General features: G+C 39.6%; 1 protein-coding gene across 1 annotated transcript; it reads left to right on the top strand.

Annotated features, from left to right (window-relative positions):
* The first annotated feature begins 1955 nt into the window (after positions 1-1955).
* LOC122560974 (pancreatic lipase-related protein 2-like) lies at positions 1956-24758 on the top strand. The gene is made up of 13 exons (XM_043712217.2): positions 1956-2030; positions 2118-2166; positions 5803-5957; positions 10039-10164; positions 14946-15080; positions 15173-15281; positions 16165-16284; positions 16368-16487; positions 16655-16773; positions 21288-21417; positions 21517-21628; positions 23166-23333; positions 24626-24758. The coding sequence occupies exons 2-13, from the start codon at positions 2118-2120 to the stop codon at positions 24696-24698; spliced, it is 1416 nt and encodes a 471-aa protein (XP_043568152.2). The 5' UTR covers positions 1956-2030; the 3' UTR covers positions 24699-24758.
* The last annotated feature ends 2053 nt before the right edge of the window (positions 24759-26811 follow it).

Raw genomic sequence — 26811 nt, 5'->3', positions numbered from 1 at the left:
GAGCCTACTTGCCACCTTGACTTCACACCTTGGTCTGTGGAACCTTAGCTAGGGATAAAGATGGGAGGCTTTAGAATGTTCAAGATTTCATTTGCAGCTGTACAGAGATTCTCACAAACAGATAATTGTCAGCAGTGAATATATATTTACGTTAGCTGTGGAGGAGACTACTTTCAATCATCCTACTAAAGTGCAAAACAAAAGTAGTGGTATTATCCCAAGAGTCAATCCAAAATAGTTTCACTGACCTGTAGACTGCTTTGCATCATATTCCAATGCAGATTGTCACATATCACTTATACAAGTGACGATCAATACATATGTTTATGATAACAGAAGAAACAAATTGATAATCATCAATTGTAGAGATTGTTTGAAATGGGGATTAACATTAAATGATACAGCTGAGATCCCATAGTTATCAAAAGGAAAGGATGAATCAACATAATGTCAGATACCAGAAAAAGCTTAATCTTATACCAATCCACATTCCTATTTGATTTTCAGATTTTTATTTGGTTGCCTAACGTCAAATTTGGAACCATTTTCTCCCCCCCCCCATATTGTCTTGCTCCTCTTTGGATCTCAATTAAATAGAAAAATCCTTCACACATGCTACCTTTTGAAATCAACTGTTCTGATTGCTTATTTGTCCTTCAAATAGTCTCTTTAAACACTTATACATTGTTTTTATCAGTGTCCCAACTTATCTTTGTATCAATTCTTTAGATTTTCTTCCTGAATTATGTATATTATAACTGTGCATTATTTAACTCAGTATTTGTGTTCATAAGTCTTATGTACAGTTACACAAATCAGAAGGCAAACTTACAAAGGATAAAATGAATGAATTAGAATAATTTCCAAATTATAGATTACTTTATTATTTTCTTTGTCTCTGGTATTATGTTGATTCATCCTTTTTGTTTTGTTAGATATCGGATCTCCTGTATCCCCATATTAATTGCCATTTCAAATAATTACCACAATTGATGACTGTCTTTTTATTCCCTATTTCCTCTTAGAAACATATACATATATATAATGATAGATATTTGGATAAAGTGATTATATGGTAAAAGCAGGTATATGAAATTAGATTGCAGACACAAACTCCTTGAAGGACAGAACAAACTGGCAGGAAAACTGGCCTAAGCCTGGTCTATGGTCCTCTGTTCCCTCCTTTCCGAATACTCTAATACTCTGACTCCAGTCTCTTGTATATTTGTCCCTCACTTAACCCATCATTAAACTCAAACTCAAACACAGGTGGCGGAATCTATTTCATCAACTTATTCTTTGGTCACCCTCTTCTAACCTATGCCAGTCCTGAAGAAGGGTTACACCCGAAACGTCGACTTCTCCACCTCCTGATGCTGCCTGGGCTTGTTGTGTTCTTCCAGCCTCCTGCCTGTCTACTTCTTGACTTAATGCCTGTTTTCCTCACACCTAACATTAGACATGTTAGATTAATATAATTATTTTATTGTCATGGTTAGAAAATCAGATTCACCACTAGATGGAAGCAATGCAGAAAGTATTAATACTACTGAGGATTGGATGAGGTAACAAAATGTTATAACTATCGAGTGGTGTTTTTCTGAAATGAAATTAGCTATCACTAAATAAAATATTTCACTTTGAAGGAATAGATGTTACTGTAGTGAGATAAATGTTGATTAGAGTTAAAGCAATATCCATAAATTAAAATTGCCTTTAGTGTTGCACCTGTGTAAGTCACCTTACTACACCACTGATAAAGAATATGGAGAGAACAACAAAATGTTAATTTCAAAATATCAGTTTCCCATCATCTTGTAAAATTATAGAAGATTGCACTCATAAAACTGGTTGATACTGATTGAAGTTCCTCCAAGAACTAATTTGTCATCTGCCTGTTTCACATGCACAAAAATAGCATGGAATTTGCAAAGTAAACATGAAGAGGCCTTGTGTGTATAAATATCCCTTTGTGTGTGCACATCGTGCAAGCAATTACTACTTGCTCTCACACCAGGACAATTGCTGAAGTAAGTTAGAATTCCTGAGTGTGATTCTCAAAAGCATTCACATTTTATTTGATTAAAAGTAATGTTGTCTTATAAATTTCATCTTAGATGCTCTGGCTCATAATTGTAGCAGTCACTTTGGGCAATGCAGTGAAAGGTAAGAACAGAACAATATAGAATGGTATCGGGTTGTTGTCAACTGTGTGCCGCAAGAGAACTAACACTTTGTTTGCAGGGCTGCAGAAAATGCTGTGATACTGATTTTTTTTTCCCTTTTCCCTGTTTCTCTCCCTGACTCTGTGTGGTGCACATCAATTGCATTTTTTTTTACTTGTATTTGACACATCATTGCATGTTTTGAGCAAGTAGATGGAGAAGTTTTATTAGCTGTGACAAGGTGGTATTGGGAATTGGGGTTATCATTTCAGAAAATCGTTCCTCAGCAGGGCTCCCTGAAACATTGCTGCCTCTGAGTAATCTTACTGGAGATGGGCTCTGAATGGCATTGGTTATCCACTCAGCAGTGCCAGGTAACTAATTATCAACAAATAAGTGTTTTTTCAGCAAATTGCTTATGCCACTAGGAATATGTTGATAATCAATCCTCATTGAGGAAAAACCCTTGGCATTGAAGGTGGCAGAAAGTCCCAGCTAAGGCCATAGGTCATTCTGCAGAGGGGGGTCTTCACCTGCCACAAGATTTTATTTTATAGCATATAAAAGCTTGTGGTAGATTCCTCCATTTTGAAATACCCTCATGGTGTGACAGCACCCACCTCTCCCAGTGGCACACCTGACTACCCAGACCCCAGGGTGTTCACATTGACCTTTCTGCCCTATCAGCTCAGTCCCCTCCTGAATTAGACAGGACTCCAGGAGGTTTCAAACACCTAGACTTCAAACAATTGGAGTTGGGACCCAAAAGGTTGCTCGGTGGTGCAGTGTGTGGCTGAGGAGAAGGCAACCTTTGGTGTCAGTGTTGCTTCTCCTCTTGGAGAGGAGGTAAAGCTGTCCCTATGCAGTTCCCAGCAGATAACAAGGAAGTGTCAATCAAGGTGATAGGGTCCAAGATATGATGTGGAGGGGCCAGTGTTTAACTGGGGTGGACAAAGTTAAAAATTACACTAGTCACCTAGCTACCTGATGTTCGAGCAGTGCTCCGAAAGCTAGTACTTCCAAATAAACCTGTTGGACTATAATCTGGTGTTGTGTGATTTTTAACTGGGTCTAAGATAACTAAAATAACTTCAGAAAGTCCAGAATTCACATGAGAAGAGTGAAATAAGCTTTTCTGTACAAATACTATGAACGCCAGCCTTAGCTATAAGGAAACCATTCTGTTTAAGGGTTTTTCCGAGATCAATGGCTCCCCAGTGCACTCTCACTGAATTGACTAAGGCAAGTTTCACACAACTCAAGATTCTCTATTCTCTGGCTGTGAAAGCCAGAATATAAGCTTAAAGATTTAATGAATTGATTATTTAAATATTTCAGTGCCCGTTCTGACAGCTTGTCTCCAAGCGAGTGAAACCTGCAAGTGGGCAGGATGGTGTCAGGTTTCCAGCTTCCTGACAATTTTCAGAGCCACAATCCACAGCTGAATTCACTCCCAGTTAGCTATTAAAGTTCGCACCAATGTCAAGCAGTTTTCTATTGCTGCATCATCCCACCATATGGGAGCCAGTTCTTGGTGCCAGCTATACAACAATGAGCTGAGCAGGAAGCAGGAGGAGGTATTGATTGCTATTGAACTGTGATGAGTAGCAATTGTCAATCAATGCCTTTAGGAAAAATTTAGCATTGTACTTCTCACAGTGTTGCATCATTGTCCACAGGCTACACATTTTTTTATGCATTAATGATCAACATTAGTTGTCCTATCCCTAGTTGCCTGGGAAAAGATGGTGTGAGCAACCTTCTTGAACTGCTGCAGTCCTTGGGATGGAGGTACACATACAATACTAGAGATGTTAGAAAGGGAGTTGCAGGATTTTGACTCAGCATCAGTGAAGGAATGGCAATTTAGGTCCAAGTCACGATGGTGTGAAATTGCAGGCAGGGATTAGATTAGATTAGATTACAGTGTGGAAACAGGCCCTTTGGCCCAACAAGTCCACACCGACCCGCCGAAGCGAAATCCACCCATACCCCTACATTTACCCCTTACCTAACGCTACGGGCAATTTAGTATGGCCAATTCACCTAACCCTGCACATCTTTGGACTGTGGGAGGAAACCGGAGCACCCGGAGGAAACCCACGCAGACACGGGGAGAACGTGCAAACTCCACACAGTCAGTCGCCTGAGGCGGGAATTGAACCCGGATCTCTGGCGCTGTGAGGCAGCAATGCTAACCACTGTGCCACCTGTGCCACCGTGCCGCCCATGTGTCTGCTTTCCCATGTTTCTGGCTGGTAGAGGTCATAAGATTTGGAAAGTGCTTTCAAAGAAACCTTGGTAAGTTGCTATGGTGTTACTTATAGGAGGTATACACAGCTGTCATGTGCATTAGTGCTAAAGGGGGTGAATATTGAAAGTAATGGACAGGTTGCCATTCAGCAGACTGCTTTGTCAAGCTTATTGAGTGCTGCTGGAGCTACATTCTCCTCGGCAAGTGGGGAGTATTCAATTACATCTTGACTTGTACTTTATAGATGTGGAATGGCTTTGGTGAGACAGGAGGGGAGATACCTGCCTCAGAATTCCTAGTCTCGTAACTGCTCTTTCAGCCACAGCATTTCTAGGACTAGTGGAGTACTCAGTAATAGTTATGCATCTAAATGTTAAGGGCAATTGTTAGATTCTCTCCTTTTGGAGATGGTCACTGCCTGGCATTTGTGTGATACAATTGATACTTGCCACATAAACCCTGGACATTGTCCAGGTTTTGCTGCATTTGGAAATGGATTGTTTCAGCACCTGAGGAGTAGCAATGGTGCTGAACATAGTGCAATCAACAGCAAACGTCTCCACTTCTGATCTTATGATGGAGGGAAGTCATTAATGCAGCAATTGAAACAACAGGTTCACTAATGTCCTTTAGGGAAGGGAACTGCCATCCTTACTTGGTCTGGCCTCCATGTGATTCCAGACCAATGTGGTAACTCTTAACTGTCCTCTGGGCAATTAGGAATGGGCAATAAATGTTGGCCTAGCATCCATGAATGGATCAAAAAAATTCTGAAGATGTTTGGGCATCGGATATTACCCTGACATAGTGATTACCACAGCTTTCTGCTCCTACTGCCTGTTGAGAGTTTAACTGGAAGGCCCATTGGACCACTGTCAATAGATAACATTTCTTTCTCTGCATCTCCTTGACCAAGGCTTTCAATGCAGCATCAGCAAATCTTGGAGCACACTCTTTACTAGATTTTGCCACCATTCATTGTTCTTCTTGCTCACACTGTCTTCTGCAGCCAATCCCAGCATTTTCCCCTTTCATGGCTATCACCTCTGCCAACATAGCAGTCTCTCATTATTCAACTGGTATATCAGACTGTCTGAAGTGGAACGTGAAAACATAACATTCAAAGCTGCCTCCAAGCCAAGGTTGGCACAAAAAGGAAGCAGATAATTGTAATGCTTTTAGCAAAACAACATTTCTTTCTTATTATTTTGTTTTTATTTACAATTTTGCAACATTGGCAGGTTCCTTTTTTTCTATTCAATTACACTTTCTACTAATTATTTTCATGTTTGGTAACAGTCATGGCAAGTGAAAAGACAAACTATATACATTATGTAAACTCTGATTTGTAAAAATTGCATTAAAAATTATTTCTGTTCACAGCTGCTGAAATCTGCTATAATAGACTCGGATGCTTCACAGATGATGTTCCATGGGGTGGAACAGAGCAAAGACCAATTAAAAAGCTACCATGGTCACCAGAGGATATTAATACACGGTTTTTGCTCTGGACAAGAAGAAATACAAAAACTTTTCAGGTAGTTAGAATCTATATTCTGTAATGGCTTGGAATGTAATTGGCATATTATCAAAGATGGTGGATGGCACATTTTAAATATAATAAGTCTGTGAGCCTCGTGCCAATGGGCTGGATTTCCCAGGAAATCTGACAGCTTCATTGACATGAGGACCTGGTGGATTCTGGATGTGATGACTTCAGGCCTATGTTCTGGATCAGGTGTGACTGCTCGAAGAGCTTCTATGATTTGAAGATCTCTCTATCCTGCAGGGCCCCTGATTTCTTCCACCACTCCTCCCCCCAACCCCAGCAGGTTTCTAATTTCATTGCTCTGAGCCTCTGATATTCCCCCCAACCATGAACCCGTGAGACATCCTCAGTCCCACAACTCCTGCCCACACACCCCATCCCTTCCAGAACTTCGTCCTGCCACCATCCACAAGTACCAAGCCCATTCAATCACATTTTCTCCCCTCGTCACCACTGTCTGGCACAAACATACCTCTATCTGCAGCGTTTATCTATTGGCTTTGTGCCTAATGGAAGGACGAGCCTATCAATCAGGCTCACCTTTGGTTGGGGAAGTATTTGGTCATGTCATAGACACTCTACAAAGTTAACACTGCACATTGTATAGGGAGTTCCAAATCCTCATGTGTCCCCAGTATTCTGACTTAGCTTATGCTCACCTGCTCTCTGAGGGTCAGGTAAACCAAATTTAAGCATGAGCAATGGAGAAGGGGAAAGAATCAAGCAACATAGCTACTACAGGAAACTCTTTGATCCAATGCTGTGAAGAATGATTGATGGAAAATTGATGACTGAAATAAGACAAAGACATAAAAAGAACTAAAGAATGTGAAAATAGTTAGTGTGGATAGAAAATTCATTGCAAGTGAATAAGAAGAATAGAAAAAAAAGATCAAAATATGTCTTAAACACATTCAATATCAAAACACAAGTAAAATACTTGGTTGGAATTAACAGCTCTGAAGGGGGATGGTAATTTAAACCTGTTAGATGACATGCCCACCACCTTTCTACCCACTGCCTTGCTCCCCCACTACCTTCCTGCCCACCCACTGCCATCCTGCCCACTCCCAAATGAGTCCCCATAGAGGTTGGTAAGGTAGCTTGCTTACCCTTTGAACTGTTAGAGCTGTAAGTGGCTAATCATTACCTAGTCAAAGCCATTTATCTGCCTCCACTCCTGAGGCAATGGAAGGCAGATGAGGGGGGCTCAGCCATAATTTTCGCCCAATTTACTACATAAAAAGTAGAAAGGAAGGGTATTCGAGGGCATCCCTTCCAAGATGATGCCAGCCTTTATGCTTCTTACCTAGGCTTTGATTCTTGTTTTCCAAATGTGGCCCAGCCTTCCATGCCCAGATAAACTGATTGATTATCAGCTCTCAAAGGTAGGATTTCATTCCTTTTGAGGGGCCCCAGTCCAACCCTTAGCCTGTTGATGCATTCACAGAATATTATTGCTGCAGCACAATCACTTTTAAAACTGATCAACTTTACTTCCGAGGGACAAGCAGTGTGCTCCCTAGTAAAATTCAACCCACCATTAATCTGCAATCAAGAGAGGCAAGTAAAATCATCCCAATATCAGATCAGAGGTACCAGAATGTACAGTGATAGAATAGGCTGAACTTGGATCAGTGCAGTGTGTCAGAGCTATTCCCATTTAATCTAAGGATTGTACAGTAATTAGGAGCTGACCAAGAAGTGAGGAGAACTGTTATGAATAAAAAGGCACACGTACAACAAATAACTGGAGTAAGGAAAGAAAGTGATTAACAAAGAGGGATAACCAGCCTGAGAAGGGAAAAGTCATAACTAGATGACACTTTAAGAACAAAGATAACAGAAGGTAATGAAGTAAACAGACAGAAATATATTGAGCGAAGTTTCCTCTACCTACCACACATAAGAGACAGTTGTTAATCTGCTTCTACAAATAATCTCCATTCCCACCCACAATGAAAACAGACACTGTGAAACTTGTGAATGAGAGAAACTGAGTGAGCTCAAAACCAAAAATAAAAGCAGCTCAATTAGAAACTCTATGACACATTGTGAAGAGCAGAAAATATTAGTGCATTTAAAGATAACGAGAAAGGATAGAAAACAAACAAATAAACCAATTTTGAGGCAAAAAGTAGAAAACGGAACAATAAAGAAAAAGCATAACAGCATCAAAATAAAATTGAAAGATAAATATTGTAGTGTAAGTAACAGGAATTGACAGGTTACAGTGATATTGTTGAGAAGATAAATAATTACAGCTTGTTCTGCTATAACACAACAGTTGTGTTCCTCTGCAACCTCACCCTCTAGAAAGTTGCACAATGGAGAACCACTACAGAAATCACGCTATAGAAGATGGTTGAAAGGAAGTCACTGTAGCAGTTCAGTAGAAAGTTTGCATTATCCAAACCGTGTCCACAATTCGTCAATCGCATTATAGCCAATTCACGTTGATGAAACGTGCATTATACCAGAGTGACCTGTAGATTCTGTTGAACCACACTATACTGTTGCTTGTTAGAACATTGCAGTGACGAGAATGGTGGGGCCCCATGATGCTTTACACAACGTGGTTTGGATTGAATATAAACAAAGTACTTTGGTTGGCTTTGTATTTATTCCTCCTGAGTTTTTCTGGACAGTGTTACAGTTTGACTGATTCTGAAAGAAAGGAATAAAACTTGAAAGGAAAATAAACTGACACATACTTGCAAATAGAAATCTTGAAACCATTGTCTAAGAAATCATGGATATGTTTTGACACCTTTATGAACTCCATTATTATACAGTTGAATACTGTTACTTTTCACAGTTTTGTGAATACTGAATAAACAGTACAAGCTGTTGTTAACACCTTTTGAGTGCTGCTTAGTTTGAATTAATTTTCAAGGGGTTGGTTAGTTCGGTTGGCTGGATGGCAGGTTTGCAATGCAGAGTGTTGTCAACAACATGGGTACAATTCCTAGACTGGCCAAGGTAACCACAAAAACTCCCTCCTCAACTTCTCCCTTTGCCTGAAGTATTGTGACCCTCAGGTTAAACCATCACCAGTTGACCTATTCTAAGAGAGACTTAGGGTGATTTTACTTTTACCGTATGTGTATAAAATCCAGATATTAAACCCCAAGGAATCAAAACTTCAGATGATAGAAAAGAATGTTGAAAAACATCAAAAGATTATTTTTTTAAAAACATAACTTTTGCCTACTCAGTAATCCTAACAGTGTCTATATAGTTTTGTTGTGGTAGTTTTATTCTAAATCATTTTTTTTGTTGTAGAAGACCTTATATCACCTTTATATTGTGGAGTTACTGGTGTTGGACTGGGGTGGACAAGATCAGAAGTCACGTGACACCAGGTTATAGTCCAACAGGTTTATTTGAAATCGCAAGCCTTCACAGCGCTGCTTCTTCATCAGGCTCATTTCACCTGATAGAGGAGCAAAGCTCCAAACACTGGTGATTTCAAGTAAACATGTTGGACTATAACCTGGTGTGGTTCTGACCTTGTCCACCATTATATTGTTTGCTTAAATCCTATAGTAGGACTGAAATGCTGAAACACCTGAATCAGAAGCAAGGGTGATACCACATTGCCAAATCTAATATCTAGATGCAAATTGTACAGGCAGACAAATTAGTGAGCTAGCAATGATCCAACATTTAAATTGTCATTCAGAAATCAATCATGGAATGTAATATCTTTAATCAATAATTAAAATGACAGTGACATTTTACAAGGAAGCATTTGTTTGAGCGAACCCTCCAATGTATATTCTGCACAATTTTTATTACACTAAGCATTGTTTTGCAACATATAAATTTCATATGGAACAGTCTGTCAGCTGCAGTGAATATTACTCTAATTATGTGCCATGTAAATATTAAATAACAGAAGAACATGAGGCAAGAGTATGGTAATACTATCATGCATCAACAAAACATATGCATTAAGAAAATGAGATCTGTAATGTTAGATTTTCTACTAAGATACTATATCTGCTTTAATATTGTTAGTTGAAATCGCAATTACAGTGTTATTTACGGAGTTACTTTCTGTACAGGAAATTACTGGAATTAATCCTTCAACGATCGAAAATTCTAATTTTGACAGGACCAAAAAAACCTGTTTCATAATTCACGGGTATATAGACAAAGGAGAAGAATCGTGGCTCTCTGACATGTGCAAGGTATTGGCTGGAACAAATATGAAAACAAATTGTATTTATGTTAATGTCAACTTAAAATGTTAGCAAAAATGAAGATAAATCCACTTCTTATGTAAATATGTGTGATCCTCACTCTTCAATGCTTTCTCTGCTTTTGGTAATCTCCCCTTAGCCAATCTTCCTGCCTAGCCTTTAAAAACATTGTCATTAAACACAGCTTCAGACACCATCTTAATTTCTCACTGAGATATCCTCAGTCCATTCCTTCTTCAGCCTTTGCACTGAGTAACTTTTCATTCTCAATAACTTGAATCTCTCTCTCAGCTCCCCTTTTGCTTCACTCCTTTTCATGTACTGCTTTCCCATTCTTAAAAATGTGTTGCTGGAAAAGTGCAGCAGGTCAGGCAGCATCAAAGGAGAAGGAGAATCGACATTTCGGGCATAAGCTCTGATCTCCAACATCTGCAGTCCTCACTTTCTCCTGCTTTCCCATTCTTCCTAAATGTCTCCTTTCATATAAGTATCCTCCCCCATTTTCTGACAGATCTCTCAATCATAGCATTTTATATGGCCTCTTTGTTCCCATGATCTTGATCAATGATGACCTACACCTCTCTACCCTTTTCAATCCATATCCCCCTCTAAATGCCATGTAGCTGCACTATCAAACTGACAACTGCCAAACCTCTGGTCCCAATCTTTCTCAACATGTTTAGAGCTGTCAAACCACTCAACTCAACTCCCACCTTTAATGCCTACGTTCCCACCAAAATCCTGTTTTCTTTTCCACAAAAGGACTCCAGTTTTGCTGCTTAGGTTCAGGACTCCTGAATGTTTCTGACATAAAAGCAATTTGACCGTTTTCACTAAATGAGGTTGGACTGCATTAAGATTACCAGGGTTTTCTATCCTCTACCAAAACCATGCACTCTCAAAGGATAAAGAGAGAAAAAAGCAAAGATAAAATGGATTCTACTCATTATTGCCACATTTCTCTTTAAACACACCTCTGCAGCATCCTTCCCCACTCTCCAAGCAAATTTCAGGAACTCATGGACTTTTCTGTTTCGGAGTATTTAGGAGCCTAGCAGCTGCTCCTCCCTCTCACTTGACTATCAAATACTCCTTACTTCCCACAGGTTCTGCCTTCCCCAGCTTTGGACTCATTTTTATTTCTCATTTTTTTCTTTTCATGATGATGCCCAGACTATCTCCCTCAGCCCTTCCACTGCTGCTGTTTTATCAAGGGATTTTCCCAGATGTGTTCTGCCCATGTGATTTTCCTTATGCTCCCTGATCCCATTCTTACTTAGTTGCTTACCTTCCCATTTTGTTTACTGATCTCTACACCAGTGGACACTGTATAAACCCCACCTTCCTTTCAAACTGCTCCACCTCCACTATTAAACCCGTTGACCTTACAATCCCGAATCTTGAGCTGGATTTTAGGCTCCACTATCTATGGTTTTGAGGGCTGATCTGGATCCTGGGAGAACCACATAAGATGCAGTGAATAGCTTTCTAGTCTTCTATCTGCCCAGCACTGACCCATCTGAAATGCAAATATAGTATTCTATGTACATGCGAATTAGAAGCAGGAATAGGCCATTTAGTCCCTCAAGCCTGCTCTGCCACTCCATAAAATCATTGTTAATCTGATTCTGTCTCAATTCTACATTCCCGACCAACCCTTTTATTTTTTAATGAGGGGTTGGAAGCCTACCCACCCTTGGGGCTATTGAGGCCCGTATGTACACAATTAATGACTACTAAGGACCTTGTTTCATGCACTGGTATTTTACCTTGGGTAAGGGGAAGCTTAAAAATGTGTTGCTGGAAAAGCGCAGCAGGTCAGGCAGCATCCAAGGAGAAGGAGAATCGACGTTTCGGGCATAAGCCTTGGATGCTGCCTGACCTGCTGCGCTTTTCCAGCAACACATTTTTAAGCTCTGATCTCCAGCATCTGCAATCCTCACTTTCTCTTAAGGGGAAGCTTGTCAGATTTGAAGCCCAGCAGTTTTTAGATTTGTGGGCTGGTGTCAGGCATGGTAGGGGTTGCCTGCTTTATGGGATCCACATCCACCCACCTCAATATCCAACACCCCACCCACTTAAAAACTTTCCACTGGCCTTTTGAATCCTCCCTTCAACAACCCAACCCTTCATTAAACTCTGTTCCTAGATTGACCAGGACTCCTCAGGGAGCAGACTAGCTGTGGTCCAAATAGCACTACTGACTGGTTACTACAGAGCTGCTGACCAATTGAATTGAGTGACGGCTGTCTAAGAAGGGCCTTCCTGAGAAAGGGGGACAAATCTTGCCTTAAACCAATGAATGCTGCTTTCAGCAGTAAATTACTGCTAGATCTTTGTCAGGACAGTGAGTGGGTTTCTCCCAAACTTTCCATTGCGGCACCTCACAAAATCCAAGGGGTTTTGCCATTCACCCTGCACTCTTAAAGGTCCTTGTAATTGCGTTCTCCTCCCAGATCCATGCTTATCTTTCACACAGCTCCACCTTTGAATTGTAGCAATAAGAGTTCCACTCCTCGCTACTTCCCTATCTGATTGTGGTCAGACAACTCCAGCAATGGCTCCTGATCCATCCCCAACATTATGACCAACAGATTCTTCTGAAGTTCATTTCCTGGCTCCATCCTTTTCCTCACACTTCCACTTGATGGTATTCACCTACGGACATAATGATGCTCAGGACTATCTCCCTCAGCCCCTCCATTGCTGCTGTTTTGTCAAGGAGTTTCTCCAACATTATCATTTGCATTGCCTGCAATTTCTTCCAGTTAAATGTTGTGCAGCCCAAAGTGGTCATCTTCAGCTCTGCCACAAACTCTGAACCTGACATTTGAATCTAATCCCCCCCCCCCATCTTTGATTCAGGCTGAACCAGACCTTCACAGCCTTGCTGTTTATTTGATTTGAACTCTCAACAGCAGATGGTCATCCACATTTTATTTAATGAACATCTCTGTTCCCTTTGCACCCAATGCTAGTTAGTTCACTGCTCTCATGTCCTTGCTAGATCTTTCCTTTTGTATAAGCATCCCTAATCATATTTATGGACACTCCTTGATTTTTCCATTGCCCATGCCTCCTATGGTTCGATCACTGTCGAACATTATTCTTACCTCATCCAAATTTATTTGCTGCTATGTGAGGTACTGAGCAGATCTCTCCATTGCAGTCAATTATTATAATCTCAGGAACTTCACTAGTCCACCTGCAGCTAAAATTTTGTCTGTGCCTTTGTTTTTAATCTTGGTAATTGTAATCCTATCGTGTCCAGTCTGTCACCCTCTCCAAAGCCCAAATCATGAAAAATTCTACTGTTTGTATCCCATTTCACACTAAGTCTCACTTGCAGTGGTTCAGTGGGTGGCACGGTGGCACAGTGGTTAGCACTGCTGCCTCACAGCACCAGAGACCTGGGTTCAATTCCCACCTCAGGCGATTGACTGTGTGAAGTTTGCACATTCTCCCTGTGTCTGTGTGGGTTTCCTCCGGGTGCTCTGGTTTTCTCCCACAGTCCAAAGATGTGCAGGTCAGGTGAATTGGCCATGCTAAATTGCCTGTAGTGTTAGGTAAGGGGTAAATGTAGGGGTATGGGTGGGTTGCGCTTCGGCGGGTCGGTGTGGACTTGTTGGGCCGAAGGGCCTGTTTCCACACTGTAAGTAATCTAATGACCTTGCAAACCTGCAATGGCAATTAGTCTGCGAACATCTCTGATTTAGGTTTGTTTTTAAATGATTTCAATACGAGACTGTTAAATTGGGGTGTTGTTGCCTATTTCAGTACCTCCTTCAGCCTTGAATCTCCTCTTCCAACTCCTGCTCTTTTCCTTTCCTACATTTTTGATAATCCTCCTCCCATTCACTCAACAAGTGGCAATCCATCTTCAGCCACTCAGGATCATGCTGTAGTATTCTGTTATGCCCTGCATTGCCTGTTATGCAATTCACTTCCTTTAAGACTAGTGAAGAAAGCATTTGGTATGCTTTCCTTTATTGGTCAGAGTATTGAATACAGGAGTTGGGAGATCATGTTGCGGCTGTACAGGACATTGGTTAGGCCACTGTTGGAATACTGTGTGCAGTTTTGGTCTCCTTCCTATTGGAAAGATGTTGTGAAGCTTGAAAGGGTTCAGAAAAGATTTACAAGGATATTGCCAGGGTTAGAGGATTTGAGCTATGGGGAGAGGCTGAACAGGCTGGGGCTGTTTTCCCTGGAGCATCGGAGGCTGAGGCTGAGAGGTTTACAAAATCATGAGGGTCATGGATAGGTTAAATAGACAAAGTCTCTTCCATGGGGTGGGTGAGTCCAGACTAGAGGGCATAGGTTTAGGGTGAGAGGGGAAAGATATAAAAGAGACCTGAGGGGCAAGTTTCTCATGCAGAGAGTGGTACGTGTATGGAATGAGCTGCCAGAGGAATGGTGGAGTCTAATACGATTGCAACGTTTAAAAGGCATCTGGATAGGTGTGTAAATAGGAAGGGTTTGGAGAGATATGGGCCAGGTGCTGGCAGGTGGGACTAAATTGGATAGGGATATCTGATCGCATGGATGAGTTGGACGAAGGGTCTGTTTCAGTGCTGTGCTTCTCTATGACTATGACTCTAAGACACTTCTTAAACATGCACATTTTTCCCAAGCTTTGGTCAAGTGTCCTCTTAATTTTGAATGCCATTTTAAAAAACATTTCTGATTATCTCACCTTTGGACATTTTACTACATTAAAGACATTATATTAAAAGCAAAGGATATTTATTTTTAAACTTATTTTTAAGGCAATGTTTGAAGTGGAAGATGTGAATTGCGTTTGTGTTGATTGGGTACATGGATCGAGAACCTTATATGACCAAGCTGCCAACAACATTCGAGTGGTTGGAGCAGAGGTGGCATATCTTATTGATGTGTTAGAGGTAAAGCCATTCTTACGAAAGAGTTATAGTGCATTATAATTCAGGAAGAACCACACAATCACATTAAGATATATTCTTTTACATATAAATAGAAAACATTTAACCACTCACGTTCTGAGATCCACATTATTGGACATAGCCTGGGCAGTCATGCTGCTGGAGAAACAGGAAGACGCATTCCAGGGATTAGAAGAATCACAGGTAAGTATTTCAGTTGTCAGGAACTACTTACTGATGAGGAAAAGCAAAATGTGAATATTTTATACGAATTTCAAGTTCCTGTTAACTTCACTGCAACAAAAATATTTCCCCCAAGAGGTTCCTCTGACAATGAAAAAAGAAAATATTGTAGGTATGTCAGGAGCTAGTGTTCTGTTGTTCATGCACAGTAGCTGAAGTCTGTCACACTCACTTGATTTGTTAATGTATGTCTAAGAGCAGACAGGTAATTTTCCAAGGCTGCATGTGTGAAGGACTGAGAAAATGTAAAACAGCATTTTGAAAAGCACAGAGATCTCAATGGTATGTTGGATTATAATTTAGTCATTCCACATCTGAAATTTGAATTGGGAGTCAGTCTAGACCAGTGAGATGAAAATCTCTTGTACTGTATCTGCCAATCGTCAGGGTTCTGAGTGAGGTAAATTTGGAAAGTGTCAATCTAGGTTCCTTTGCTGTGTAGTATACAGCATAAAATTACCCATAATGTTACACTAATTGACAGTCTGACTCAGAGATGAAGGCTGTAAAGATTACTGCAACAGGGAATAGATGAAGCATATGGCTGATGTATTACACATGCTGGAGAACTCAATACTAACACCAGGCCCAAAAATATCCAAACATTGTATATTTCAAAGCACTGACAGCTACACCTGGGTAGTTTGGATGTGTGATCTATACCCACTTGGGACTAAATTGAATCTACCATTGGAGAAGGTCATCATAAATGTGCGACAATTAGAGGGGACTGATATGTAAAAGCAAATGTACTCTGCATGTAATATATTACCAAATCGAAATAATAACAAAATATAATGAATACTATATAAAAAGTTGCATTCACTAACTTTATCTCCTTTAGGTCTAGATCCAGCCAAACCTTTTTTTAAGAATACGCCTGTTGAAGTTCGACTGGATATTTCGGATGCAGAGTTTGTTGACATTATCCACACTAATGGGGCTCCATTGATTCCTTATCTTGGTAAGATTTTCTACAAAAAGTCATTGAGCAACAGAAAGCTAAAATTGATTTTTATCACTTTCTATTTGTAATTGAATTAACAGGTTTTGGATTGTTTGAACCCATTGGACACCTTGACTTCTATCCAAATGGTGGAGAATTAATGCCTGGATGCGATAAAAATATTGTTTCAACTATAATTGATATTAATGGCATTTGGGAAGGTACAAAATTTCTTAGTCAACACATGCTTTAGAATTCCAACATTATCTTTTCCTTGTACTAACTTTATTATTTTTGAATTATCTATCAGTTAATAATTGAGAGCCTCTGAAATATGGCTTTGCATTCAAACAATAAACTGTACAAATATTTACTGATTCTTTTACAGGCACTCGGAACTTTGCAGCTTGCAACCACTTGCGGTCATATAAATACTACACAGAGAGCATCCGAACCAAAAATGGATTCGTTGGGATTCCATGTAATAGCTATGATGACTTTACAGCAGTAAGTTGCCTTTTTGCAATTTCTCCAACATTTGAAATGGCACAGTAATTAAGAGTTTCTGAGTTAGTGACACATCTAGTTTTTCAAACTTTACGTGTGGCTCAGTCAATTTTCTTTGTTTCCAGAGAACATCACTGATTTCTGTAAAGAGGATCTTTGCAATTATTGCTATTTAAAACATTTGATTAATCTACTGATTCAAATCATTCAATAATTTGAAGTAACTGATGTAAACAATTCCGCAATATTAAATTTTAGATTTCAAATAACAAAATTATCAGATTATTTTAAATTAAGCAATTTTGACCATAAGAAAGCTAACTGCAATAGATAGACTAGTGCGTTTGGCATATTCTGCATTTATGGTTTCCTTTTTAATTGTAGAACTATGTAACGTTTATGAAGTATAAAGCACCAAGGGTGGTTAGTTGTTCCAGGAGTTAGCACCTACATTTTTGCTGATGCACTTCAAAGGAAGTATATTAGATTATATTACATGTGGCAAGCAGCAATTCTTTCTCTTGTCTCTGAGCCGTTTTCCTTGCCCCCTTGAATCACATGTTTCTTATCAGTTCTTATCAAATATCAGTAAGTAATTAGGGCCAATACCTTTAGGGTGGAAGTTCTGTCCAAATCTCTAACATAGTTACTGGTTTGTGGCAGAGAAGCTGTTGGAGAAGGGAATCAAAGAAAGGGCATATTTGGAATCTAGTTGCACCAGAACCTTTCCTTCTGGAGAGGTGGGAAGAGAATTGTAATGTGGATCGGAAGCAAGATACACCAACACTCCACATCAAGATGAAATTTCTGAGGATGTTCCAAATGAAGGGCTTTTACCCGAAACATCGATTTTCCTGCCTCGGATGCTGCCTGACCTACTGTGCTTTTCCAGCATCACTCTAATCTTGACTCTGATCTCCAGCATCTGCAGTCCTCATTTTCATCCTGAGGATGTTCCCTGGCCTCCCTAAAAGCTTGTGCTCAGTATATCAACTAAAAGAATCAACTGGAACCCATGCCTACTGAGAGCCATCATACTAAGGCCCTATAAAGCTTCCTGAAAATTATAAACATTCAACAATTATCTGTGGATTTCCACAATGTGATGTCCAAACCTCAACTGGGTGAGCATTATTGCTATGCTTTCAGAGACACAAACATAAGCTGCCAACCCCTGGTTAGGCCTTCCTCTGGAATTTGGAGCAAATGACTGAGTTATACAGGAGTGGTGTGCTCCCCACCCTCATCTAAAAAGTCAAGATAGAGCTTGCCCAAATGAGTAATGGAAGCCCTGCAGTCATTTGGAGGCAGGATCTCCACTACCCCAGGGACAAGCGAGAGCACTCCTAGAGAGATGCCATTCAATCAGAGGCCTCAAGGTTTTACTGTACTGTAGGACTGGTGGAGCTTGGGACTTAAGGAGGTGAGCTATGATCTCTGCAATCTCCTCTAATCCCATAATTCTCGAAGATACTTGTGCTTCTCCAAGTCTGTCCTCTCGAGCTGTCTGACTGTACATTGCTCTACAATTGGTTGCCTTGCCTTCAGTTGCCTAGACACTGAGCTCTGGAATGCACTCCCTAAATTTCTCTGACTTTTGACCCATCTAGGATACATAACAAGTTGGGAATGTAATTTGAGGAAGATGCAAGGAGGCATCAAGTGAACTAGGACAGAAAAAAGCTATGAGGAAGAACATGGCAGATGGAATATAATGTGAATATTCATAAGGTTATCCACATTGATTTAAAAAAAACAGAAAGATAAAATATTTCTTAAATGGTGAGCGGTTCAGAAGCTCTGATATCCAAAGGAGGTGGCACTGTTCATGAGTCACTAAAAGCTAGCATTTGTGTGCAATAATAAAACAGTATGTTAACTGTTTATAAACAGTATGTTAAACAGTATTATAAACTGACTTGACCACAGAACGAGAGATGTCTTGCTGCAATTATATAGAGCCTTGGTGAGACCATACCCGCTGTATTCAGTACAGTTTTGGTCTCCTTATCAAGGGAAAAGATTACTTGCCATAGAAAAGGTAACAAAGGTTCAGCAGATTAATGAGAGGTGACCTCATAGAAACTTCTAGAATTCTGAAAGGGGTAGACAGAATAGATAGAGAAAGGATAATTCCTTTGGCTATGGTGTTAAGAATTAGGGGACACAATCTCACAATAAAACGTAAGCCATTTAGGATTGAGATGAGGAGGAACTCAGAAGATGGTGAATCATTGGAATTCGCTGGCCTCAAAGAACTGTGTAAGCTAAGCAAGCCTCATTCCTGATGAAGGGCTTACGCCCGAAACATCGACTCTCCTGCTCCTCGGATGCTGCCTGACAGGCTGTGCTTTTCCACCACCACACTCTTCGATTGTAAACTAAATAAATTAAATATAGACATTGGTGGATATCTATTGCTGATGACATCAAGTGATATGGGGATTGTGCGAGAATAAGAAGTTTAGGTCAGCCATGGTCAAGAATGGTAGACCAGACCCAGGGCTGAATGGCCTGGTCCTGCTCATATGTACCTAATTCCTTATACGGCAGGATTGGTGCAGGAGAGATCAAGGAAACTGGGTCAAAATTCTCTTTTTGATTCATTCGTAACTGTGGACATCGCTAACAAAGCCAGCATTTATTGTCAATCCGTAATTGCCCTGGGGAGAGTGGCAGTGAGTTGCTGTCTAGAACCACAACACTTGTTGGGGTATAGCAACACTAGTAGTGCTGCTAGGAAAGAGGTTCCAGTATTGTGAACCAGTAACAGTGAAGAAATGGCAATAAAGTTCCAAATCAGGATTGTGAGTGGCTTCAAGAGGAGTTTGTAGGTGGTGGTGTTCTAAACATCTGCTGCCCATATCCTTCTAATTGGTTGAGGTTGCAGGTTTGAAAGGTACTGTGAGTTGCTATAGTGCATCTTGCACTGTACATCAATAGTGAAAGGAGTCAATTCTGAAGGTAGTAGATCTTCAACCAATCATGTGGGCTGCTTTGACCAGCACAGTATCAAGTCTCTACTGCTGTTTGGTCTGCACACATTCATGCAAGTCAAGGGTATTTCATCACATTCTTGAATTGCACCTTATGAATGCTGGATAGGCTTTGGGAACGCCAAATGTGTGTTATCCTGCAGGATCCTGAGCCTCACCTGCTCTTGCAACCACTAGAATTTCAAAAAATGTGAAATTATCTTATTGAAAATTTTATCAAATTCTTGCAGGGCATAACAGAATGTATATAGACTTTTCACCGGCTGGTGACACTAGATTCAGATGACTTACACTCAGAATAAGGAGTAGGCCATTTAAGCCAGAGGCGAAAGGTAGGAGGGTGAGTTCTCTAACATAGAGGGCTTTGGAAGCTCAATCAAATATCAAACAAAAATTTTTGAAGATTTCTAGAAATTAATGGCATCATGGGATATGAAAGTAACATTAGAAAGTGGCATTGAGGTAGTTGTTCAGCCATTATCTTGAATGATAGTGTAGGCTCCATGGGTTGAATGGCCAACTCCATCTCCTGTCTACCTGTCTGCTTCTCTGAGATTAACATCTTAAAGCCATCTCTTTACTTAAGCTTTTGGCCACCTGTTCTAATATGACCTTTGTGGCCCAATGTCTACTTTTGCTTCACAACACTCTTGAAGTGCCCAAATGGTTTTATAACATTAGTGCTGCTGAACAAATATGACTTAAGACTCTTTTAAATGCTCGGACATTAATTTATCAACACAATACTTCCATGTTACAAGGGATTTACACCGAAAAGAAGCATATAAATGAACAAAACTCTCGAATTACAGTGAATCAACTCAGGGGTCCTATAATCTTTCAGGGCTGTAAGCTTCACATCTCAATGCTTATGTTGAGCTATTAACGTAATCATTTTTTTAAAAATCAAAAGCAGGATATGTTGAGATGGAACTGATTCAGTGTTTTGGCATTTCGATGAAATGTTCCACAGCATATTTTCCTATATCTTTCATAGGTTTTAATATCAACAAACCTTTTCAAAGACTGATGATTTGCACTGAATATATAAATAGATGACTGACTGCCTAAAACTGGTACTTATTTATCAGCTACTCATATATTCTGCTGACTTTCTTTGTTTAATAGCTTGACATAATTTACCAATGCTTTACTATCACTCTAGTGGAACATAAGGCAAATAGGCACAATATAGCCACATTACATTTGAAGTTTCAGAGTTCTTGCCACGAGAGTTTTCTCAGGATGTTTTGCGCTGACCTGCCCTTTCTAGCACATTGAAGGCATTACTTTAGTCCTTTAGTGTCTGATGGTAAGGTAGACACCCCTGACACTTACTAGCCCCACATTTGCTATGCAAGCTGGATATCAGCTGTTGGATTGGCTCATTATCCGAAGTTAGATGGAATGTTAATTCTAAATCAAACTCTCTTGTGGCATTATGGGTTGTTTATAAATGTTTAATGAAGGAAGACAGTTAATGTTAAAATACCTACATGTTTTGTTTGCTTTCTTAAGGGAAATTGCTTCAGTTGTCCACCAAAAGGCTGTCCCCTAATGGGTCACTATGCTGATACCTACCCTCTCGGAAATGATACTACCGAACCAAAATTTTTTCTGAACACGGGTGCTGCTCCAACCTTTGCACGTATGTTATACATGTTACAAATTGTAATGTTTTTCAAATTGCTGTCAAAGTATATTTATTAACTAGATTGCAATATAAGTTATGAATCATTTGCAACAGGTTGGAGATACCAGGTTACTGTCAAAATTACCTGTACACGGAGTATCAGAGGGTTCTTCAATATTGCCTTGTACGGTTCCAATGTCAATACCCAACAATATCAAATTGCAAAGTAAGTTTATGGCTGCTGATCAGGAGGTAACTGTTCTGTGATTAAAAATCCTTCGCATTTTTTTCATTGTACCAGTCTAATAAAACAGAGGTCCCAATTTTATCATTTATTTAGTGAGGATTTAAAATTTGATCTTGTGATGCAGACTGTGTTGATAAGGTCATATTTATTGCCCATCACTAAATGGTGCTGGGTAGATAGGGAGCCATCCAGAATGATGGTTTCAAAACCACTCAGTTACAGAATGGTTATGGTGCTGAAGGAGACCAATCAGCCCATCATGTCTTCATTGGCTGTCTGAGCATTTTAACCTGGAGCCAGTATCTTGCTTCATTCCAATAACCCTGCACAATGTTATCATTCAAATATTCATTAAATGCCCTCTTGAATTCCTCAATTGAATCTGCCTCCACAGCACCACTATGTAGTGCATTTCAGACCCTAACAACTTGGTGTCTGATTTTTTTTTGTTCTTACCATTTGCATCTTTTGTAGAACACTTTAACTCTGTGCCCTTTTGTTTATTGATCCATTTTAGAGTGGGAACTGCTTTTCTCCACCAACTGTCTAGACACTTCACAATTTTGAAAGCTTCTGTTAATTTCCTCTAGCCTTCTGCTCTCCTAGAAAAACAGCTATAACTTCTCCAATCTTCCTTTATAACCAAATTGATTTATCCCTGGAACTGTTTGTATGAACATCTTCAGCACTGTCCTGTCCCCAGTGCAGTTACATCCTTGCTCCAGAACTGTACACAATACACCAGTTGGTGTCCAGCCAGTATCTTCCATACGTTTTGGAAAGCCTCCCTGATGTTGCACTTGATATGCTCCTATCTGTGAAACCTGGAATACTGTATACTTTAGTAATAGCTGTCTCTACCTGTCCTGCCAGTTTTAATGACTTCTGTACAAGTGTTGAGTTCATCCAGCTCTTGCACGTCCTTTAGAATAGAATCCTTTGTTTTATTTTGTCTCTCTATGTTCTGTTTACCAAAATGTATTACCTCACACTTCTTTACATTGAACATCATCAGCCACCTATCCACCTCCTCCAGCAATTTTAAAAGTGTGCAACTTGTTAGGACACTTGCAATGTACTTAAGCATCAGTTACAAAGTTGGAGTATATAAGCTAGCCTAGTTAGGTTGGCACATTTCTATTCAGAAAGGAACATCTGTATACCAGCTGGGTTTTACTGCAGTCTATCAGCTTTCAAGGTCATTTTATTTTCTGATGCCAGCTCATAAATGACCACAATTGTTTGCCTGAACTTTCTGCAGCAGTTGTTCTGATCACACAAGCACAGTAGAGAAAATCTAAACAGCTCATAGATTGGGCAAGCCTCAGAAAATTATCTACTTAATTTAGTGAATCTCAATGTAAATATTTACCAGCTCAGTCGTTAAAAACCATTAGGATTGTTTCAATCATTATTGATTCCACTGTTTAACTTGAGGTTGCCCTGTATTATGGCACAGGGGAACATTTGAATGCCACAAATGATTAGGTGCTAATTTTTATGTTTAACTTCACAGAGCACTTTTGGAGTCTGGAAAAACTTTCACAGCTGACATTGATGTGGAGGATAACATAGGGGAGATTACGAAAGTCAAATTTATCTGGAATAATAAGTTACCAAATCTTTTTGGGCCAAAAATTGGTGCTGAAATGGTAACTTTATTAAGAGTGTATGACCAACAAACGTAAGTGCACACTTATGAAATTATGGACCAAATAATGATTCAAATACTGGCTGTAATATTTCATACTATTTTTATATCTAGTGTGAATCCTGGTTACGCAAGTGTATTTAGACATAGAGATTGAGCAGAGAGAAGAGATTCATAAACGTTACAAAACTGCAGATATAGGACCAGTTCAGTTCATCCTTGCTCTGTATCTTTCCATTACAGTTTCTGTGGATAAATCCAGACTGTTTGACTACAATACTTTACCCATAAGCTTATTCGAGGCTTTAATAAGCCTTTGTTGAAGATTGTTCACCTCAGTTGTGGACTTGAACATTATTAAGCCCAGAAACCCAAGTTCATCTCCAAGCTCCACAGTGAACACCTGCTCTGACATCCCACCCTTTACTGAATGAAAACATTCCAACAATCAGAAGTTATTAATTATTGACTTTTTTTCTGGTGCCAGCTCACAAATCAGCAGCCTAATCGTCTGTTGTAACTTCAACAGCAGATCAACAAAAACTCTGGAACAACAATCTCAACAGCTCATAGATTGGGGCGTTTTCAGAAAAGTACCATCTTTATTTAGTAAATCACAGGGTAAATATTTACTGGATTTATTGTCAAAAATCATTAAGTTTCAACCAGTCATTTTTTATTCCATGGATTAATTTGAGATGCTGACTTGTACATTCAGTGCCAGTGAATGACATCTCACTCCCTGATATTCCTGTCATTTGCTGATTTCTGCTGGTATACGGCTGTTAAAAACTGCTTGGGCCTCAAACTGCACAGGCCAGTGGAGATTTTGTGCTTACCTCAGGCTCACTATCTCAGCCTCACCCACCTGATTCCCAGACTCAACTGAACTCAGGTCTTGCAAATACAAAATTCAGCAAAAAACTGATCAGTATATAATTGTTGGAAAGCTTTGATAAAAAGGGTTTTAGAAAATGTGTTTTAAGCATTTTATCTACAAGATCACACAAGTAATGGAATGAAGTAAAGTTTCACATACTTTTATGTTATCAGTTCACTCATTTCTATAGTTGTTTGATTGGACTTCTAATCCTTTCAAATAAAATGTTCAATTCTTACTCAGTGAATGTTTCCTCATTGTAAAACTGAACATATTTAATTATTGTTTGGAAGAGATATGAAATGCTTTATGAATGTATCACCCTAAAAGAAAGCAAGCACATTTACATTATTTTGTGGAACAGGTACAATCACATTGATAAAATGTGGGAATGTAATGTTTCATAAATGTAAAAATCATTTAAAAGTAACCTTTTGTTTTGCAGCTTCACATTCTGTGGAACTGAGGCTGTTGGTGAAGATGTTCTACAAACTATTTTGCCTTGCTCAAATCTTTAAAGATTATTTCACAATCTTGTAGTTTGGACAAATGAAAATAAAATGATACACTTCAAATAATTTGTTTTACATTTCTCTAGATCTATGATACAATGGAATAATTATCACACATTAGGCAGGCATTCACCCAGTTAAAACAGCAAAGGTCATTGAACTTGATTTAAGGAAAAACAGTACTCTCATTGTACAAATGTATACAGATGATGCCTTCATATAAAGAAAACTCAGATGTGATCATAATCAGCAATGATAACATTAAAACAACAATAAGTTCAGTGTATTATACTAAGCATAACGTCCTCAGCAGCAGGCAGCTGTTATAATGATCAAGTCAGGTCTTGTCAGTTCTTGAGGACACCGATCACATTATACAGTGAGGAGTTCTCTTGTAATGTTCAAGATAAAGTGGGCTGGATTGTTGGAGCTCTCAGAAGTGACCAAAAGTATAGTCAGGCATGGAGAATTGCATGGGACATCATATCTGGTAGTGGGGAACTACTCATGATTATTCAGTGGGAGGGAAATGTCAGAAAAGGAGACTCACCCATCAGAGGTGGGAGATCTGTTGATACATTTAATTTTCCATTTACATATATGCTACTGAATACGATATTTTTTCTCAGCCTCCTCAATTTAGTGAAATGTTCATGTGTATCTCATGCCTCCAGTAACTTGCCCAATGAAATGATGGTTAAATGCATAATGAAGCAGACTTGATTGGGGAGCTTAAGGTGAAGTATCCCTAAGGGGCAGTGACCATATATAATAGAATTCATCCTGCCATTCAAAAGGGAGAAGGTGGAATCTGATGTAAAGGGCATTACAATTGAGTAAAGGTGACTGCAAAGATGTGAGTGAGGTATAAATATCTTCCCAACAGAGAGGGCATCAGAGAGACAATGTAACAAAATATTTTTATTATTCAACATGAGAAATGGGCGTCACTGGCTGGGCCAGCACTTATTACCTAAAGGAACTAATTCAACTGGATCGGTCTTTATTATATGAATCAGAATTTTTCCTATCTTCAACATTTATCAATGTGGAAGCAGTATTAACTGACAAAAAAGTAAAACAAATAAAATACCTGAGTATATTAATTATCTCACTTAGTTACTGCTTTTAAGTTGATCCATACATCCCAAATGGACACTCTGGACATATTACAAGAAATTATAAATGAAATAAAGGAAGATGAGAATGGGATTAGGCCATTCAGCCCTTCCAGCCATTCAGTGAGTTCATGTCTGATATGTAACCCTTCTCCATTTACCCAATTTCTCCCATTGCATAATAGCCCCTAAATCCTTTTACCTGTTCATGTTGTTCTCCAAGACTTCCTATAATAAGACTGAGGCTTATTATACATTAAGGAAGCCACTTTGAGGGCACAATCTCAGTGCAAAGGGCCAACTCTTTAGAAGTAAGGTGAGGAGGAATTTCTTCAGTCAGCGAGTGAAGGCTGTAGAGTCAAGTCAACAAGTATACTTAAGACAGAGATAGATAGGTTCTTGATTAGTAAGGGGGATCAGACGTTATGGGGAGAAGGCAGGAGAATGGGGTTGAAAAACATATCAGTCATGATCGAATGGCAGAGCAGACTCAATAGGCTGAATGACCTAATTCTGCTCCTATATTTTGTGGTCTAAGTATAGAAGGTCCTTTGAACTTCCAGGAGACTTCATCACAGGCACTAGCTTGATCTTAGAGATGTTTTCTTTGTGTGAAATCTCATGGAGCTGACACTCTGAGGAATGAAGATTCAGGCAAGAAATTCAGAACCCAGAAATACCAAGTTCAGAATTTAAAGGGCCAGTGCACAACTGAGATGCAGAGGTTCCATAACTTAAAGAGACATCCCAGACCAGACTCTGAGGGAAGCAAATTAAGGATGCTGCCTACAGGAAAGGGAGAGGAAGAGCAGTTTGGGAATCATCCACTCTGTTTGACTTCATCCTTGAGCACTGGAGGGGTTGATCAGATTAGGCTGGGACATCTCAGAGCTCCATGACCCAGTCGAGACCACCAAATGATCTTGTGTGGTGTTGGTATCTTTGCCCTGGACTTTGAATGTCTTCTTGTGCTGGTGTAACAGAAATGTTCAAGACTTAAC

This window comes from Chiloscyllium plagiosum, unplaced genomic scaffold (genome assembly GCF_037043375.1).
Source record: "Chiloscyllium plagiosum isolate Xiang-an unplaced genomic scaffold, Cpla_swu_hap1 HiC_scaffold_22, whole genome shotgun sequence".
Classification (NCBI taxonomy): Eukaryota; Metazoa; Chordata; class Chondrichthyes; order Orectolobiformes; family Hemiscylliidae; genus Chiloscyllium; species Chiloscyllium plagiosum.
The sequence above is the reverse complement of the archived record's forward strand: the minus strand, read 5'-3'. Positions and strand labels throughout refer to the sequence as shown.